The 19,577-nt window shown below is 37.7% G+C and overlaps 3 protein-coding genes across 3 annotated transcripts; all 3 read left to right on the top strand.

Annotated features, from left to right (window-relative positions):
* The first annotated feature begins 7,547 nt into the window (after positions 1-7,547).
* Positions 7,548-8,510, top strand: LOC107641250 (uncharacterized). The gene has a single exon (XM_016344748.1). It carries the CDS (start codon positions 7,548-7,550, stop codon positions 8,508-8,510), a length of 963 nt encoding a protein of 320 aa, XP_016200234.1.
* Positions 8,511-8,561: 51 nt separating this feature from the next.
* On the top strand, positions 8,562-10,196 carry LOC107641249 (uncharacterized). Its single transcript, XM_016344746.1, has 3 exons — positions 8,562-8,811; positions 8,905-9,166; positions 9,332-10,196. The coding sequence occupies exons 1-3, from the start codon at positions 8,562-8,564 to the stop codon at positions 10,194-10,196; spliced, it is 1,377 nt and encodes a 458-aa protein (XP_016200232.1).
* Positions 10,197-15,925: 5,729 nt separating this feature from the next.
* On the top strand, positions 15,926-19,165 carry LOC107644353 (leucine-rich repeat extensin-like protein 4). The gene has a single exon (XM_016348190.3). The coding sequence runs from the start codon at positions 16,224-16,226 to the stop codon at positions 18,453-18,455; it is 2,232 nt and encodes a 743-aa protein (XP_016203676.2). The 5' UTR covers positions 15,926-16,223; the 3' UTR covers positions 18,456-19,165.
* The last annotated feature ends 412 nt before the right edge of the window (positions 19,166-19,577 follow it).

Genomic DNA, 19,577 nt, shown 5'->3' with positions numbered 1-19,577 from the left:
GTTTCTTAAGTCATTCACAGAATCACAATTCATTATAATAATGGTAACAAGTTAGAGTTTGACAATTAAACCATATTCTAAGGATTACCAAGAGCTGAAAAGATGGAAGGAATTATACTTTATTCTTCTCAAGTTCTTAGTAAAAATATATTACTTCATACTATCGGGTCGTTAAGGAGTGTTGCTAGACGCTAACCTTGATTAGTAAATTTAGTATGACTAATTTACTACCCGCTTAGTATTGACTATTGAACCTATGTGGTCACACACTAACGAGTGTTCTAACATTTGCTGTAGAATTATTTAATTATCATTTTGATTTGATCAAATAAATAATTATATTAATTCAAATGGAATATATATTATATTCTTTGCTAGTACCAAGAATATAATAATAGTATGATAATTGAGAATATTATATGAGATTTGAAAATAACTAATTATTCTATTTCTAAACTTGTATTCTAAATTTGGATGAGATCCTAACTGATTCTTTTTCAAATTGAGTTATGATAATATTTATAAATTTGAAAAATTCAAGTTTAAAATAACAAGATATGATTTGAATTTGAATTGAGATTCAAATTTGAAATCAGTAACAAATCTCATACTATATATATGTATGCCAATAGTAGAGGAAAGATAAGAATGAAATGAGAATAAAATATAAGAGTTTTATTCATTTACCTTTACACACATAAATGTATGTGAGCCTCATTCTTGGAGAAGAATTTTATGGCGTGCAAAGAGTTGCAAGAGATTTCTCAATTTAGATCAGATGTCCATTGGTCAAGGAGTTGACAGCAAATGTTGATCTTGGTGTGGATACGCATAGTGTCTTCGTACCATCGAAGGAGAAAGTAATTTTTACTAAAACGTCTAAAGGTATTTAGATCTGATCTATATATTATTGGAAGAAAGTTTAAGCACAAAATAGATCTTTAAGATTACCTTTTTTTTTGCTGCGTATTATGAACACATGGTAATCCTTTATTATATACTGTAATTTTTAATTCTGAGTTTTATAACAGAAAAATTAAATGAATATATAGAAATAAAAATGAAATCAACAGTGATATATAAAAATATGGACAAATTATTAAAATAAAATGGTTATAAATCTATATTACCAGATTGCAATTTTTTCAAACTGTGGACGTAATTGTAACTATTGTCTATGCTTAACTTTCTATTAAAAAAAAATTGTGATTTAACTCAAGACGGGGAAATTTATGCTCCCGGAACTTAAAGTGTTAAGTTTATGTTGATATATATTTTTATATTTTTATCTTTTCCCTTTTGTCTTTCTTGATTAAGCAAAATATGGACACCACAAAAATGTAAGTAATTCCATTGTTCTAGAGTTTTAAGTTTTAATAACTATTATTTGTTGTTTTGATATTATACAGATATAGGAACACAAATATAATCTGAAAAAAAGCACTAAATTATATTGTGAAAAAAAAATTAATCTAAGTGATAATATTGGAACTTCACCAATTTATAGATTTTTTATTCGGTGCAAACCAATTTGTTGATATACAATATCTTCGAATAAATTAATTTGCTAAGTAATTAGAGGCAGTTATTGTTGCTAACCATTTCTAGTTTTCAAGATTCAAACGCGTTTCGTGTATTGCGGATTATACATCTCCAGAAGCAATAATACATGCATATATATCCCTATGTATGAAAATGGAAGGTACATTGTGTTATATATATATATATATATATATATATATATATATAGTTCCTTAGTTAAATTATAACTCTACTCTATGTAGGTTTTTCTTGTTCCTTTGTTAAGAAGGTTCATCATAATTTAGAAAACAAAATAAAATAAATAAGTTAAGAAGTTATTGTGGACTCATCTATTAACGTTTCTTATTAAGTATGAGTATTATATTTTTTTATTAATTAAATAAATTGTAATTTTTTATTTATCATATTTTATATTAATAGTTAAACTATAACATTTAAGATTTAGTGTTTAGATTTCAGAGTTTAAAATTAGTAGTTTTCAGAATTTTTTAAGATTCAGAATTTAAAATTTAAGATTCAATTCAAAAAGCATTACAATCTTTACTTTTTCTATAACGTATTAGCATATATTGTTATCGTGACATGTTTTTTTAAAAAATTATATACTTTTATGAGTCGCAGCATATGCATATTTGATTGAATTGTTAAATATATATTACTATTTATATTAGTTCCACATATCTTAAATATTTACAATTATATAATAAATAAAAATTTAGTAGCTTTATGTCAACATTACCCTAAAATTAGATATGTAACGTACACCTTTGTCTAACAATATTTTAGTTAGTTGAAAACGAGTAACAAATTAAAGCATTTGCCGATAATGAATAAATGATGTTGAATCCGAAGTACCTTAGCCCACATACATTTTCATAATATATAAATTCGAATATTTTTTGTTCTAAATAAAATATATAATACAAAAGTATAACAAGTTTGGTTAGAAAGAAGGATTTCAATTTTCAAGCTTATCAATGAAAGAGTCAATTTTGACATGAGAGCACGACGTTGGCATTATTTATCAAAACAGTTCTATACGATTCTTTCAAACTTATAAAATTCTCTAAATAATAATAATGGTTGAATATAATCTAGAGGTAATTAAATTATCCATTGCAACCATTTTATGTAATTAATTATGTTTACTTATTTGGTTATTAATATATATATATATATCTAAAAGTGATACATATATTATCTTAACATGGGTTCAAAAAAACAATTATAAAAATGGTTGAAATCGGTGGAATTTGTTGAAATGCATAAAGCCATATAAATTATAAAGGCACCGTTCATAAGTTATCGCCATCACGGGAATGTGGAAAATGGAAAAGGTCCAAGGCCTATGACGTTTTATTTTTCTTTTTTATTAATTAAAAACGAGTTACTTAATATTTTTTAGTGAAAATAAAAAATAAAAATATGGAGGGAAAGTTAGAAAGAAAGAAAGGAAATGTAATGGGAAAAGAAGTATTTCCATTAAATAGTTGAAAAAATAGTATGAGATAGATATTGTGATCCACCATATTTTGTTCCCCTCCATGTATGGATTGAAGTGGTGCTTTAATTTCTTGTTGGATTCCACTTTAGCCCTTCAACAAAAAACTCTTACGATCGCTCAACGTTATTAACATCTAACACTAGTGAATTGCTTAAAAAGTGCGTAATATTATTATATATAAATATGAAACTAATAAAATAGTAAATATCTTAGTTTTTAATTCCATCGGATTCAAGTCGATCTTATGGGAAAAAATCTCTCATAATATTTTAATATATAAATTATAGAAGAAAAATATTGGACACTTATAAGATAAAATTATTGATTTTTTTTTTTACATAATATAAGAGTAAAAATGTCTTTTAGAGTAAATATCTTTTTGTTTTTTTGTTATTTTCATTACTCCAATTAAAGTTATGAAAAATTTAAAAATAAACTATTATTTTTATCTGAGAAATTTAAGTATGCTAGTAATATTAGGGTAAAATACTTATATAAACAAAAAACAATTCAATATTACATGAATCACCAAAAAAAAAATATTACGTAAATATTTTCGTGCATATTTTTATGTAAATAAGATTTACTAAATTCGAATTACACATCATATTAATACTAAATTGAATTAACATGTACCGATTTACATGAAACACTACATTTAAACATAAATTGAATGTAATAAATTCGATTTACAATCAATGGTGACTAGTGGTAAATCGAATTAGGTAGGTTCGATATGGAGCTGAATTAATTCAATTTACCATGATACTAAGATATATAAATATGAACTGAACATTAATTCCTCATCATAGTGGGATTCACAATGGTTAGCGATGATAATTTTTTAGTTCTGGTGCACTATAGAGGATCGATTAAGAAAAAAACACGATCTAGAATAAAATTTACTGATAAGGATCCGCTTAGTATTTTCTTCAAACCTTCAACGAGTTTCAGAATACAATAATAAAAAAACTGGGGCTACATGGCGTGAAACGGGTGGCCAAGTTATTCTGTAGGATTCTGATTTTCGTGTTGTATAATAATGTGAAGTACGATTCATCTGTCATAGATAGTGATGAAGATCTGTAAGTTTTGTTCCATTCTCGCCGTCAGTTTTTTGAGATGAGGACCTCTGAGCTACTGACCAAGCTTGTAGATGTGGTCTGTAGTTCAAGAGGTTCGAACCAGAATCCTCAACCTTCAGCAATGCAAGCCTGCCATAGCTTAATGCCTCATGGTGTCTCATTATTTGTGCCCGTGATTGCAGCTAAGACAATTTTAGTTGCATTTTCGTCCTTCACAGCCGATCTAATTAAATCGCAACTGTTAGAAATAAGAGACTAAACTGGAGGAAGGATTTGTGTATTATTGAGTGTATTCAAGTTGTCTACTTAAGTTGTGTAGAATGATACAATATAGAAGGGTATTTATAGGGGCTAAGAGAATCGTAATAATAAAGATGTAATATTCTATAATAAATATTCAGATATACTAAATAATTCTAATTGATCCTAATTATATTCTAACATCCCCCCCCCTCAAACTCAAGTGACAACTTGAGCTTGAAACTTATTTAAAACAACGAAATAAAGAGAAAAAAACTGCATAAACTGATAAAACGGGTGCAGACAGAACTGTCGAAAGGAAGCGCAGATGGAACTGCCGCTTGTCTGAAGGAAGTGCAGATGGAACTGCCGCTAGTCTGAAGGAAGCGCAGACGGAACTTCCGCTTGTCTAAAGGAAGCGCAGATGGAACTGCCGCTTGTCTGAAGGAAGCGCAGACGGAACTGCTGCTTGTCTGAAGGAAGCGCAGATGGAACTGCCACTATCTGAAGGAAGCGCAGACAGAACTGCCGCTTGTCTGAAGGAACCGCAGACGGAACTGCCGCTATCTGAAGGAAGTGCAGACGGAAGGAAACACAGACGAAACACAGACGGAACTGTCATGAGAAAACACAGACGGAACTGCCACGAGAGAACACAAACGAAACTGTCACGAGAGAACGCAGATGGAACTACCACGAGAGAACGCAGATGGAACTGCAACGGAGAATGCAGACGGAACTGCCAAAAGAGAGCGAAAATTATATGATTTCTTCATGAGAATAGGTAAGCAGCAGATGACAATGGTGTTTGATCATTCGACTCGAAAAAACACAAAACAGAAAAAATAGGCTAGTCGGTGAGGTGAAAAAGCATCAAAGGAGTGACAAAAGGGAAAGAAGAATGGCATAGAAAAAAATGCAAAAACTACGGTGATTTCACTGCAAGAAAAACAACCTATTCTCTTCAAGGAGGATACCATGGCTCTGATACCATGTTAGAAACAAGAGACTAAACTGGAGGAAGGATTTGTGTATTATTGAGTGTATCTACTTAAGTTGTGTAGAATGATACAATATAGAAGGGTATTTATAGGGGCTAAGAGAATCGTAATAATAAAGATGTAATATTCTATAATAAATATTCAGATATACTAAATAATTCTAATTGATCCTAATTATATTCTAACAGCAACCATGACAGAGAAATAGCTAGGTGACACTCCAGTCTTTGGTGAGTTTGCAAATGTGACGGCTGGTACTCCTGTTCTGATCCCGATTTTCAGAGAGGGTGGAGCACCGGATGGTGTCAAATTAACCAAAATTAAATTATATTCTAACGGAACATAGTTAATATAATATTTAGGACGAAAAACTAAAACCTAAGGTATATGAGTAAACTTGTAGTGCCTCGTTAATCTAACATTTAATAATTTAATTTTTTAAATAAATTAAATTATACTAAATTTTAGCTAATCTTTTACTACCTAATTAATCCAACACTTAAAACCTAAATTAAATTAAATTAAATTAAACTCCAACAAAAGTTCTAACTTCATGAAACTTCTCACAATAAAAACTTATAAATTGTATGTCAAAACCTGTTATCACTACTCGTCAATTTACTTAGTTACCCTTCATTCAACATGCATTTGTGATTTCAATGTTCTAACACACTACTAACCCTAAATCAATACTCTAACTACTATTTGAACTTTAGAAATTCTAATAATTCTATCAACTTTTAAGCGATTTAATATCACTTATAATTCTTTATTTCTTAAAAAAAATAAAAAAAATTAAATTTCATTTACTAACCTCTTCATGCACACTACTAGTAATATAGATGACTTCGTCCAACCAATAAATTCGATTTGGGTCGTCTTCTATTTCCATAATTTCAATCTTCTAGTATAGATAAGTGTTTTACTCTGAATTTTTTGTTTTGGGTGGATTTAAGATGGTAAAATATAATTTAAAACAAGTGAATAATTCAAATTATATATATAATGATATGCATGTAAATCGAATTTATATGTGTCGATTTACATTGGAATACCATCACTCATAATTCAAAATTACTTCATTCGAATTACTATTAGTGTAATTTGATTTTATTTAATTCGATTTACTATGTGTCAAATACCATAGACTAAATCGAAACAAGTTGTATCGAACTACTATAGATGGACTAATACCATGGACATTTTATATTTCATCCATTGTTAAATTGAAGTTACTTACTTCCATTTACATAAAATCCTACTAATTCAATACATGTTAATTTGATTTAGTACTATATAATGTGTAATTTAAATTTAGTAAATTCGATTTACATAGAAATATACATGAAGATATCAACATAACGATTTTTTTTGGTGATTCGTGTAATATTAATTTTTTTGTTTATATAAATATTTTATCGGTAATATTATATAAAAAAGATTAAATTCACGTCAACTCATAAAAATGGACTCTAATTGATAAACATATTCAAACATCAAATTTTATTAATGGTATCAAAATATTAAGTTAAATTCTCAACGTACTCTTTTGATGTCTTTTCAATTATATATTTTCAACCTGTTAAAATACTCTCCTTTAATCAAATCTTAATCACCACCTTCCCACAAATCCACGTCCTTCTCTTTTTTGGTTATGTATGAGGAGCCAATGATGCCGCCACATTATCTCCATTTTTACCGGCTTTTTTATATAATTAAATATTCTCCACACTTTATTTCTCTATATACGCACGACGTGAAAGTGTTACTGAAATACGCAGGCCCAAGTCTCGGCCGCCGCCCGCGAAATGGGATTCTACTCCATATCAGGTGGAGCGCCCATGAAATGGAACAAAGGTGTAGCAGGTTCCATTTCATTGGCGGCGGGCACGAAATGGTGAAGCAACCATTATGTGGCTGTCACCCACGAAATGGTAACATCTTGGACGGCGGCCACGAGTTGGCACCAATTCAACTGCGGCGCACTTGAGTTGGAACACTTCAGGTGTACTGGCAACGAAATGGGATCGTGGTGTGCCTATATAAACGCTGCTAGAGCAACCACGGAAGAAGCCATTCTGTATTCACTCTCCTCCCACTCTTCAATATTCTCTCAAGTTCACTAGCTTCTTTCTCTCTTAAAATTTTTTGGGTATTCAGATTGGTTTTTTTTATATGGCTTCGGAGAACGTGTATTTAATTTTATATCCTAATGGAGAAATTTCTCATACATCAGAAGGGATTACATTCGTTTGCGATGATCCATTATGGATAATGATTCCACCACAGACATCGTTGCAAGATCTGAAGAATCTGATTCTGGTTCATACCGGAATGGTTGGGAAAAAAGAAATCATGAAGCTGACTTATAGGATGCCGGTTGCAGTGGCCAACTCGTTTGCGTATCAAAAAATGCAGATAAAATCTGATCAGCAGGTATCAATGATGTTCTCTTATCATCGCAGCATAGGTACCATATATTCGTTGGAGCTTTGTCTGAATATTCAGGATATTGGCGGAAGCTCGTCCAGTTCCAATAATGTGGATGGTGTGAGAAATCTGGGAGCGGCTGATTTTGTTCCGGGGCCGGATACAAGTAGGGCCCGTAGTCCAAGCTTCAATGCATTTGTTGTGCGGGAACAGAATGCAAATCTTCAGGAAGCGCGCCCGTCCCCTTCAACGTTACTTGGGTTCGATAGGCATGCTGATGTTGGCATTGCCGAAACTTCTGACGAGGATGACATTGAAGAATACAGTGGTGATGAGGCAGAAGCCGTTCCGGAAACGCAACCTCTGCATGGCGACGATGTTCCTCCAAGACCTGTCGAAGCGGTAGGTGGACGTGTATCCTCCAGCACACCTGCACACTACCTGTCCCTAAATCTTGGAGCAATGCATTCGAGTAACGCAGAGGACAGACCTAGCAACTACGCTCTGTCAGGCGAGATGGAGCTCGAGATTGGGTTGAAGTTTCTGAACCGGGAAACAGCGATGCTTGCAGTCAAGAACTACAACATCCGTAGGAGTGCAGAGTATAAGGTCGTAGAGTCAGACCAAAGGAGGTATGTATGTCGATGCAAGCAGTTCGGTGATCGATGTCGCTGGATGGTACGGGTTGCGAAGACAACGTCTTCCTGATTTTGGGAAATTCGAAAATACGAAGGGCCTCATAGTTTCCTGACAAGTTCGATGTCTCAGGACCACACTCAACTAGATAGCAATGTCATCTGCCAGCACATATTCCCCATGGTGCATGCTGATGCGACTATTTGTGTAAAGGTGTTGCAAGGATCAGTTGAGTCAGCGTACGGGTACAAGGTGTCTTACAAGAAGGTTTGGCACGCAAAGCAGAAGGCAATCGCAAGGATCTATGGTGATTGGGACGAGTCGTATGACCAGCTACGCAGATACTTCAATGCGCTCCAAGCCTTCGTACCAGGTATTCCTTGCAATTTACTTTCGTATGGTCTTTGCCCTTAGTTGTCCTTTTACTCCTTAACCAGTTTGACTAAACCCTATAATTGGATTGCAGGGACAATTGTTGACCTCCAAACGGTCCCGTACTACATCGGAAACACCCTTGACCGTGATAGTGTCATGTTTCACCAGGTTTTCTGGTCGTTCCCTTCATGTGTTCAAGCGTTTAGGCATTGCAAGCCGCTAGTCTCAGTAGACGGAACACATCTGTACGGGAAGTACGCTGGCACTCTTCTCATGGCCATAGCACAGGATGGAAACAACAACATTTTGCCTGTCGCTTTTGCCCTCGTCGAAAGAGAGAACACAGATTCATGGTACTTTTTTTTGACCAATTTGAGGAGACATATAGCAACTCGGCCAGGAGTTCTTCTTATCTCCGACAGGCATGCTGGAATAACGGCCGCATTGGAGCGAGACGGATGTGGCTGAGAACACAATGTTTACTGTGTACGGCATATTGCTTCCAACTTCGCAACAAGTTTTAAGAGTAAGGAAGCCAAAAGACACCTGGTTAATGCCGCTTATTCGAAGACGCAAGAGCAGGCGCAGTACTACCTTGAGTTAATTAGCAGCGAGGATCCCGTAGCATCGCCACAGATGATGGGTTGGATACGAGGATTGGAGCCACCTAAATGGCTGCAGCACCTTGATGAGGGCCGACGATATGGTCACATGACAACCAACCTTTCCGAGTGTATCAACTCCGTCCTGAAAGGCACTAGAAATCTACCCGTCTGTGCAATTGTGAAGTCTACCTACCATCGCCTAAATGAGCTATTCGTCATCAAGGGTCGGCAAGCACAAGCTCAGATTGTAAGCGGTCAAGTGTTCTCACAGTTCCTACAAAAAGCCATATTAGCGAATCGTGAGGGAATTTCTCAGATGCTTGTGACGTCGTACGATAGAGCCACCACTGTATTCACAGTCGATGAGATAGCTGCTGTAGGGGTGCAATCTCGGTTTAGGGTTAACCTTCAAGCTCGTAGATGTGACTGTGGTTACTTCCAGGCGTTACATTACCCATGTGTTCATGCTCTAGCCGCTTGCGCCTACTCGAGACTAGAGTGGGAACAGTATGTTGACTTGGTCTACCGGGTTGAGAGAGTGTTTCGGGCCTATGAAGTGGAATTCCAGCCAATGCCGGATGAGGAGATGTGGCCCCCTTACGAAGGACCACGTGTCCGTTCTAACCCCCTCCTACGACGCACACTTGAAGGACGTCTGGTGTCTACGAGAATTCGGAATGAGATGGACGAGGTGGAGCCAGGACCTGGTAAGCGGTGTGGCCTTTGCAGGCAACCAGGACATACAAGGCGGCATTGTCCCCACGCTTCTTCAACCTAGAATGCCACCATTCGTGTTTATTGTATTATGAGTTTGGCAGTTATTTCAATTTTCTTGTACTAAAGAGTCGATGTTGTTTATTCATGTTTTGTTGACTCTAGTTCGGTTCATGTGCATTTTCAATGTAAACAATATAATATCATATTAAAAAAAAGTGCGATCGTTAATAAAAACACATGATGGAGGAACACTGCGATTACATGAAAAACACTAAACAGTAAAACGTACAGCAACTAGCGGAAATAGGACAACTAAACCATAAAACATAAAGCAAATAACAGATAAAAGACTGCTAGTGGTGCTCGTGCCCCAGTCTGCCGCCTATGCCACACGGAGGAGGTCGAGTGTCCCGACGGGGACGAGCATGATGTCCCTCGTCCTCGTCCAGGCTAACATCAGCCCCAGTGTAAGAAAGTCGTCGACCCTGCATCTGCATAGGGTCGTAGGGTCGTAGTGCAGACCCAGCTGTGTCCCCAATGGAGGTAGATCTCCTCCCCGCAGGCGCAGGCTGCGTGTCAGTGTCGGATCGGGGCAGGGCGAGTGTAAGATCTGTTGGTGTATGCGGGGATGCTTGCTGAGGGATAAAATGGTCCAAACTGTCGAAAAACGAAGAGAAGTTTGTCCACCCAACTCTGTCCATAGAATCAATTAAGTCCTGTGTACCTCCCTGTGATGAACCGCCAACTTTGTAGCTACTCTGATATGGCATAAAGTGCTGAATGGAAGATGGCTGCATAGGCTCCGCTTGAACAAAAGGTTATGGGTAGTAGTAGTCCCCAGGAACTGGAGGAGGCTGTGATGGAGCATGATAACCCATGTCTTGCTCAACACTGGGCCGGTCTTCGTCTGGTAAATCTTGCCTATCCTCCCCAGGGTCAGCATGTTCTTCAGCTCTGCCTCTGTGAGGACGGCGGCGACGATGGTCTCGGGGAACCGGCGGCAAATTAACAACTGGGCCTCTTCCATACTCTTCCGGTGCGCCTTCTGGGACAACTTCCTGCCTCGGATCATGGAATGCATCAGGGGCAGACAAAAACCTCCTTGTTCTGTCGCAGTATCACCTATAGTAATCTTGACTAGGACGCAACATATCTGCACGATCAATACGCAGCCTGTATGCATCACCTCGCCGGTTTGCCCATACCTCAAACCACTCAAATAGTCTGACCGGCCACCATCCGTCATCATTGCGGGCCGATTATCGATGGAAGGTATCAATATTAAGCGGCGGGTTTGGAGGTCCTTGCTTTCCCCCAAATTGACGCAACACTCGATCAACATTTAGGATCTCAATCCATCTAAAAAATATGAGAGGCACAACGGCGATATAGAAATCTCCATGTGGGTGGCCGAGGAATTCAGCAAGAACTCTAGACAGAATCCGTGGGTCCATGTACGGTTGCCAAACAAACTACACATAAGAGAAACCCCTTCAGTAAAGGCATATACATAGTAGTTCGTAAGATATTAATAACAACTAGCACCAACATCATCCACGTGCAGATTGTCCAACCTCAGCCGATGCCTCAATAACCGCTGCTCAGCATAGTCATTTTGTCCTTTTTTTTCCTGCCCGCCTGTTGGACCAAGGCAAAGTTAAAAAAAATATTAAACACCAACCGCAAAGGATATATGAGAAAAGTCACAAAGTGGGAAGACATATACCATACCTCGTTGCTAAAGGAAAACTATATGGTGTCGTAACATTCGGTGCCAAGAAAGGTAACCTGTAGTATATCCACGACATCAGCAACGTATGACAACCGGCCATACCCTCAACACTGTAGTCGGTTGCTAAGCACATAGCACGATATAACCAACAGAGGACGGCGCTACCCCAACTGTAGGTGCAGATCGCATCAAAGTCAGCCAACAATGGCATATCGAACATGCACCGTGTTGTTGGCCTTGTCCGGAAGAAGCACGTCTCCCAACAGGTAAAGCATGTAACACCGTGCATACTGCATGAGGCCATTATCTTCTAAGTCAAGCGGCATCTGCTGAAGACGATTTCTGAGCCACTTCAGCTTTATGTTGAACTTTGTTGTCCCTACGTGGCCGGCGGGAACCTCACCTAGAAGTTCATGACACCATTCCCAAATATCTCTTTGGTGAAACTTGCTCCATGACCTCAAAGTACCACTAACAGGCTGACCATCAACAGGTAACCCTAACTGCATTGCTACATCCTCCAGAGTTATTGTACACTCCCCCCAAGGAAGATGGAAGGTATGTGTCTCCGGTCGCCATCGTTCGACCAAGGCACTAATAAGTGGATTGTCGTACTCGAATCGCTTGATCAAAGAGGCATGGTAAAATCCCGTGCGTCTCAGATAAGGCTCAAGCCTCTGCCGTCTAATTTTCATGCTTGGATCTGCAGGGTCTACCATGAAAACATCAACGAGCGTGCCATGAGGAGTAAGGACACGTGTCGGCTGCAACCAAAGGTAGCAAGAAATACAACAGCTCAAAATTCTCTACAAAAATTTCTAAAAATGAAAAATATTATGTCTAATAATATTTTAACAACAATAATAAGCTAAATGACGTAAACTAACCTTACGGAATAAATGTGCCGCTATATGATGTTCATCCAACCGGTTCAAGTTCTCCTCTGCATTAACCCCTCCCCCACTCATATTAAAAAAATTTTTTCTCAGCACTGCCCTCCCATCCACCACCCACTACCTTCCTTTCAAGACTTACACAAATTTTTTTTTTTACCTTATGACCCCTTTAACCGTGCAGCAGGTCCCCTCCCTTACAACCCTTTTATAATGAAGTTGGCTCCCTTCCCAAGTGTCTCCTGCCTCCCAACATGACCAATGCATGTGTAGCTGCTTCGTTGACCACCATTTCGTGGGCGCCAGGGACGAGGTCCTCCAATTCGTGGCCGCCGCCAGCAGCTTGGGCCAATTCGCATGCGATGACCCTGAGGTGCCCACCTCGTGTGCGCCATCGCTGATGTTGCTCCATTTCGTGTATGGCAGCAACGAAATGGAGAAAGCTGCTCTCCTACGCCATTTCGTTGGCGTCAGCCGTGAATTGATGGTAAACTCCATTTCTTAGTTGGTGGGTACGAATTGGGCATGCGTATTTTAGGATCACTTTCAACTGGTGCATATTTGGAGAATAAAAGCTTCTCGTATACTTATTTAGATAAAATTTTAAATCCCAATAAATTTGTTATCTCACTATCTTTATCTTCCTTTACATATAAATTTTTGTTGAATCTAAATATTTTTGTTTCTATTGTTGTTATTGTTATTAAACCCGCTTCTAAATTTATTGTTGGTGGTGCGGATTGACGGTGTGGTTTAATATGACAATTCAGTTAAAGCAATAATGGTTAAAAATATAAAGGATAGTAGTAGCAGTAGTTGAAATTTGTGGCGGTATGAATTATGAGTTAGGATGTGATGGTAAGACATGATAGATGATGATGGTGGTGATATTGACCACGATAATAATAATTTACAAATTTTAGATAATTTTTTAATTAAGTCAATTAAAATTTAATATTTAGATATTTTAGTGAGACAAATTTATTTTTTTATAGTTATAATATTAATTTTTATTTTTTTATAAATATTTTTATTTATCTTTTAAATATTTGTAGATAATGATGAATTGTTTTTTTAAATTTAAAATTCACTTTACTTTTTTTGAAAATAAATCTTTTTAATTTTTATTTTATTTGAGAAAATAACGTATAATTTTTTTACTGTATATTTTGTAGGTGAAATTAAAAAATATAAAAAATACTAAAAAATAAAAAATTACACTTTACATTTTCAATTAAAAAAAAAAAGAAAAAAAAGATCTATTCACACTTTCTTTCTATCAAAGACGAATAGACGATTGTGCAATAAATCACTGACCTAAGTTCCCCGCTTCTCCCTTTTTCCCAAAAAGAATTAATAAGTCCGAAATAACGCGTAATCAACGGGCCAACAAAAATTGCACAAAAATATTAAACTAAAATGAATTGAGTCTAGGGCAACCGGCCGAACTGGTATCTAGGGTCAACTAGCCGGAATTCGGCACCACCGACTCTATTATAAAATTTCACAATCATGCTAACAACTTCCTAATGTTGTTATCATTATTATTATTATTTTCCTCTGAAACATTTTACTTATTCTAATAAGTTAGGCGTTATAAAACTTGTAGGTTACACCTACTGCAAATAATTTTGGCTTTGAAAAATAAGCATATATTATGGAAACAATCATTAGTTAAGGCATTATCAAGTAATGCGTATGTATATTTATAAAATGTTTATTGAATTTAATATAGAAAATAGTTTCATTAAGAATTTCACAAAAAAAAAAAAAAAAACAACTCATGGTCACAAACAGCCTTTTTTTTTATTTTAATATGATTATTAAATGGATGTAATACTTAAAAATGATAGTAATATTGTGTTATATACAAATATGATTATTTGATGTGAAATTATACAAAGTTAGTTGTTTGCTATCCGGATAAATATGAAGAGCAAAGAGCAACCACAAAAATAAAATTGAAATTGAATAAAGACAAAAAAGTCGAGTAGTAGAATGAAAGAATGTATTTGTATTTAGAAACTGAAGCTACAATTAAGAACAACAAGTGATGAAGTGAGAGTTTATTTAAAAATTAGAACCACAACTAAGAAGAACAAACAATGAAACGAGAGCTTGGAAAAAGAAAGGGGGTAACTGTTACACTATTACCAAGTATGAATAGAAAAGTTCAGAAACTAATAGGATAGTGATAGCACCGTGAGAATGAATGAGCAATTTAGTTTAGGGTCGAAGCACTATTTGTGGCATTGAATCGACATTAATGACCATAAAGTAGCGATTGTGCGAAGTGAACGCAGTGATGGAGCTAAGGGGTTGAGGGGCGACGAAGATGATACCGGAGCAGTGGTCAGTTTGGTGCGCTCAACAACGAACTCACCAGAGTGTCACATCTTGAAGCTCTCGTAGCCGAAAAATTTTAGTCCCATAAGTTAAGAATTAATTGTCTGCGAATCAAAATTTTATTTAATAATTTATTTAATAAATTATTACATATATAAAACATAATTTAAATATCTAACATTTATTTAAATAGATTAATAAATTAATAATTAAATCAACCCAACTTAATTTTGCTTTAATTAATTTATATCAATGTATTACACAAAAAAAAATTAGCCCACAGACAGCTCTCTAATCCGCGTCTCCTTTCACTTTATTTCAAACTTCCTTAAGGAGTGACAACTAAACGGAATTGTGTTCCAAATAGGATAAGAAAGTCTCGGAGATACCTGTAATTCATCCTTAATTAAATAAAATAAAGGAAGCCCCTCAAAAACAAAAGGGAAAGAACAAAATATTTTACCAAAACTAATAAAGGCACACGTAAACAATAGTTATTAAACAACAATACTACATCTTCAATAAATATTATAATTTTGAATCAATATTTGACCATAATAATTTGTATTTATATTTATTAAAAATAATTTTAAATTTGTGTTAATGAATTACTGATTAAAATTACTAAAATCTCATCGCTCTAGGACTTTTTGGTTATTAAATAATTAAATTATGAACATCTGTAAATTGAAAATTTGAGAAAATTGACCAAAGGAAGGAATTAGAAGAAGAAGAAGAAAGAATTCAGAAAATTGAAAAAAAAAAAAAAAGAAAAGAGAGAGAATCTGGGTGGGCTTTGAGCTGTGATATAGCTGTCCTTTTGATGAATTATTTCATACCACACCACACACCCCATTCTTCTCTCTCTCCCCTCACTCATATACTCACACACAGATCCAAAATTCCTAGAAACCAAAAAAAAAAGAAGAGAGAGAGAACCCATTTTTCTCTTTGCCTCTCTAAACCCACCACCACCACCAACATAATCCTCCATAGCTGCATTATCTCCGGATCTCAAAGGTCGAAACTTTTTCAAAACCCCACTTGAAAAACTAAAGCAAAGAAAAAAAGGAGGAAAGACTAAAGAAGGAAGCAGCATTCAGATGCCTCATGTGAGATGAGGAAGAAAGAAGCCATAACCACTCACCATTTCCACCTCATTGCCTTGTTTCTGGGCTCACTCACACTCACCCTCTCCTCCTCCTTCGCCGCCGCAACAAGCACCACAAAGCACGAGTTCAATGGAGCACTCACGGAGGCAGAAACCATGTACATCAAGCAGAGGCAGCTTCTCTACTACAGAGACGAGTACGGAGACAGAGGAGAAGATGTTACAGTGGACCCTACCTTGGTCTTTGAGAACAACCGCATCAGAAACGCATACATAGCCTTACAAGCATGGAAGCAAGCTATTCTCTCTGATCCTCTGAATCTCACCGCTAATTGGGTAGGTCCTAAGGTGTGCGACTACACTGGAGTCTTCTGTGCACCTGCACCTGATGACAACAGGACCCGCACCGTTGCCGGCATTGACCTCAACCATGGCGACATTGCTGGTTACCTGCCTGAGGAGCTTGGCTTGCTCACAGATCTTGCTCTATTCCACATTAACACAAACAGGTTCTGTGGCACACTTCCCCACAAGTTCGACCGTCTCAAGATCCTCTTTGAGTTAGATCTCAGCAACAACCGGTTTGCCGGTAAGTTCCCGGCGGTAGTTCTGCGATTGCCCAAGCTTAAATTTCTAGATCTGAGGTTCAACGAATTTGAAGGCACAGTGCCTTCACAGCTCTTTGATAAAGATCTGGATGCCATTTTCATAAATCATAATCGTTTCGTCTTCGATTTGCCGGATAATTTCGGGAATTCGCCTGTGTCGGTAATAGTTTTGGCGAACAACAAGTTCCACGGCTGTGTGCCTTCAAGCATCGGGAACATGTCAAGGCTGAACGAGATTATTCTGATGAATAACGGTTTCCGTTCTTGTTTTCCGGCAGAGGTAGGGTTGTTGAAGAATCTAACTGTGTTTGATGTGAGCTTCAATCAGCTGGTGGGGCCTTTGCCGGACGCAATTGGTGGAGCGGTGAGCTTGGAGCAGCTTAATGTGGCACACAACTTGCTCTCTGGTGTAATTCCGGCCAGTATTTGTTCTCTGCCAAATTTGGAGAACTTTACATATTCTTATAATTTCTTCACGGGTGAGCCACCGAGGTGTTTGGCTCTGCCGGCCTTTGATGATAGGAAGAACTGCTTGCCTGCTAGGCCACTGCAGCGCTCTGCCGCCCAATGCAGGGCCACGCCTTCAGTGAATTGTGGCTCTTTCAGGTGTAAGCCTTTTGTTCCGTCAATTCCTTCTCCGCCTGTTGCTCTTCCTCCTCCGGTATTATCGCCTCCACCTCCCCCGCCGTCACCACCTCCACCAGTGTATTCTCCACCGCCCCCATCGCCGCCTCCACCAGTGTACTCTCCACCTCCGCCACCACCGTCTCCCCCGCCTCCTTCTCCGCCACCTCCTCCTCCACCAGTTTACTCTCCACCGCCCCCGCCGCCCTCACCACCTCCACCGTCCCCTCCACCGCCGTCTCCGCCTCCACCCGTGTATTCTCCACCTCCACCGCCGCCTTCACCGCCGCCACCTTCCCCGCCTCCTCCGTCACCTCCACCACCTTCGCCATCTCCGCCACCGCCGTCTCCTCCACCACCCTCACCTCCACCTCCGTCGCCGCCGCCACCAGTAGTGTACCCGCCTCCACCCTCACCACCACCTCCTTCACCACCGCCAATTTACTGTGTACGACCACCGCCGCCGCCTCCTCCATCACCGCCACCACCCTCACCACCACCACCGCCAGTGTACTCTCCACCACCACCTGTTTACTACTATAACTCCCCACCACCACCTCATTCGCCACCGCCACCACATTCGCCACCACCTCCACCACCTCACCACTCACCCCCGCCACCACCTCATTCACCACCACCACCCATTTACCCTTACCTCTCACCACCGCCACCCCCTCCTGTCCACTCACCTCCTCCACCAGTCTATTCACCACCACCACCATCACCGCCCCCACCATGTATAGAGCCACCACCACCTCCTCCACTATGTATAGAACCACCCCCACCACCTCCTCCGCCTCCCCCTTCGCCACCACCATGCGAAGAGCATCCACCACCACAACCATCACCACACCCTGCACCTTACCATCCACCACCATCGCCACAGCCTGCACCTTACCATCCACCGCCATCACCATCACCGCCACCAGCACCTGTATATGAAGGGCCCTTGCCACCTGTTATCGGAGTCTCGTATGCATCACCACCACCACCACCTTATTATTGATTCTTTTGAGAACTTCCTCCTCTAACCCCACTTTCTCCCTCTACTCTCTCTCTACCAAACACCATAAAAAAAGTTCACATTTTTACTACTGGGGTGGATGATGTTAATTTTCTTCTGTACCAAAATTATTGTTATTATTATGCGATTCTCGTCGCTTTTGGGGCTTCAATAATAAACCAAACAGAAGACATGGGTTTGCTGTTTTTTCTTTTAAATATTTTTATGTCTTTTATGGGTCCATAGATAAACATAGAACAAGAAGAAGAATTCGAAGGAGGATGAAGAAGAAGAGGTTACGGTGGAATTGAGGTAAGAGGAGAAAGTCTCTCTCCCAAATTGATCTGAAATTGTTATGGATATTCTGAGTTGTGAAAAAAATAATAAGAAAAAAAACACAAGAGAGTAAGTAGGTTGCAGTGAAAGAAAGAAAGGAAAAAAAAATGTATGTATAGGGATGGATCATGGATGAATTCGGAGATCATAATTCTCGGCTTCAATGGCAGTGGTTACTTGTTGATGCTACTGCCCTTGTTTCTGGAGTTTATTGTCATTGTCATTGTCTCTTTCATATCATACTCTTTTTTTTTTTAATTTTATTTTTTCTTGATTTTTTTCTTTGTTTCTTTTGATTTGCAATTTATAGTATAATTTATGAACATTTCATTACCTTGTATTGATTTTCAGAATTGAGCCTTAATTTCTTTCTCTTATATGTATATGTCTTAGCTTACTATACTATTTCGACAATAAATCTGCATCCATATTCATCTGAGGTTTCAGTCATTAAAGTTTTCTTAATGTATGTGATGAAGAACTGATGATAACTTTTAATATGGAAATTCAATTCCAACTGTACATACTATTTTTGTGCCAATGTGATATAGTAAGTATATTTCTTGCAATATGTCGTTACATTTTTTTTTAATCTTATCGATAACATTCTAATTCTCTTACGTGCAATGGTGCATAATTGAAACATAATCGTTGAGAGGGGGAGAGGAAATTAGTAAGATAATTGCTGAATTGAATGTTGTCATAATTAAACTATAGTTTAGATTTAGGCCTGCAATTATGGTTGCTATCATATCTGTTTAAAGACACTAACATGTGTCTTTAATGCAT

This window comes from Arachis ipaensis, chromosome B5 (genome assembly GCF_059453495.1).
Source record: "Arachis ipaensis isolate K30076 ecotype BB chromosome B5, ASM5945349v1, whole genome shotgun sequence".
NCBI classification, from domain to species: Eukaryota; Viridiplantae; Streptophyta; class Magnoliopsida; order Fabales; family Fabaceae; genus Arachis; species Arachis ipaensis.
Note: the sequence above shows the minus strand (reverse complement) of the source record. Positions and strands in the feature narration are given on the sequence as shown.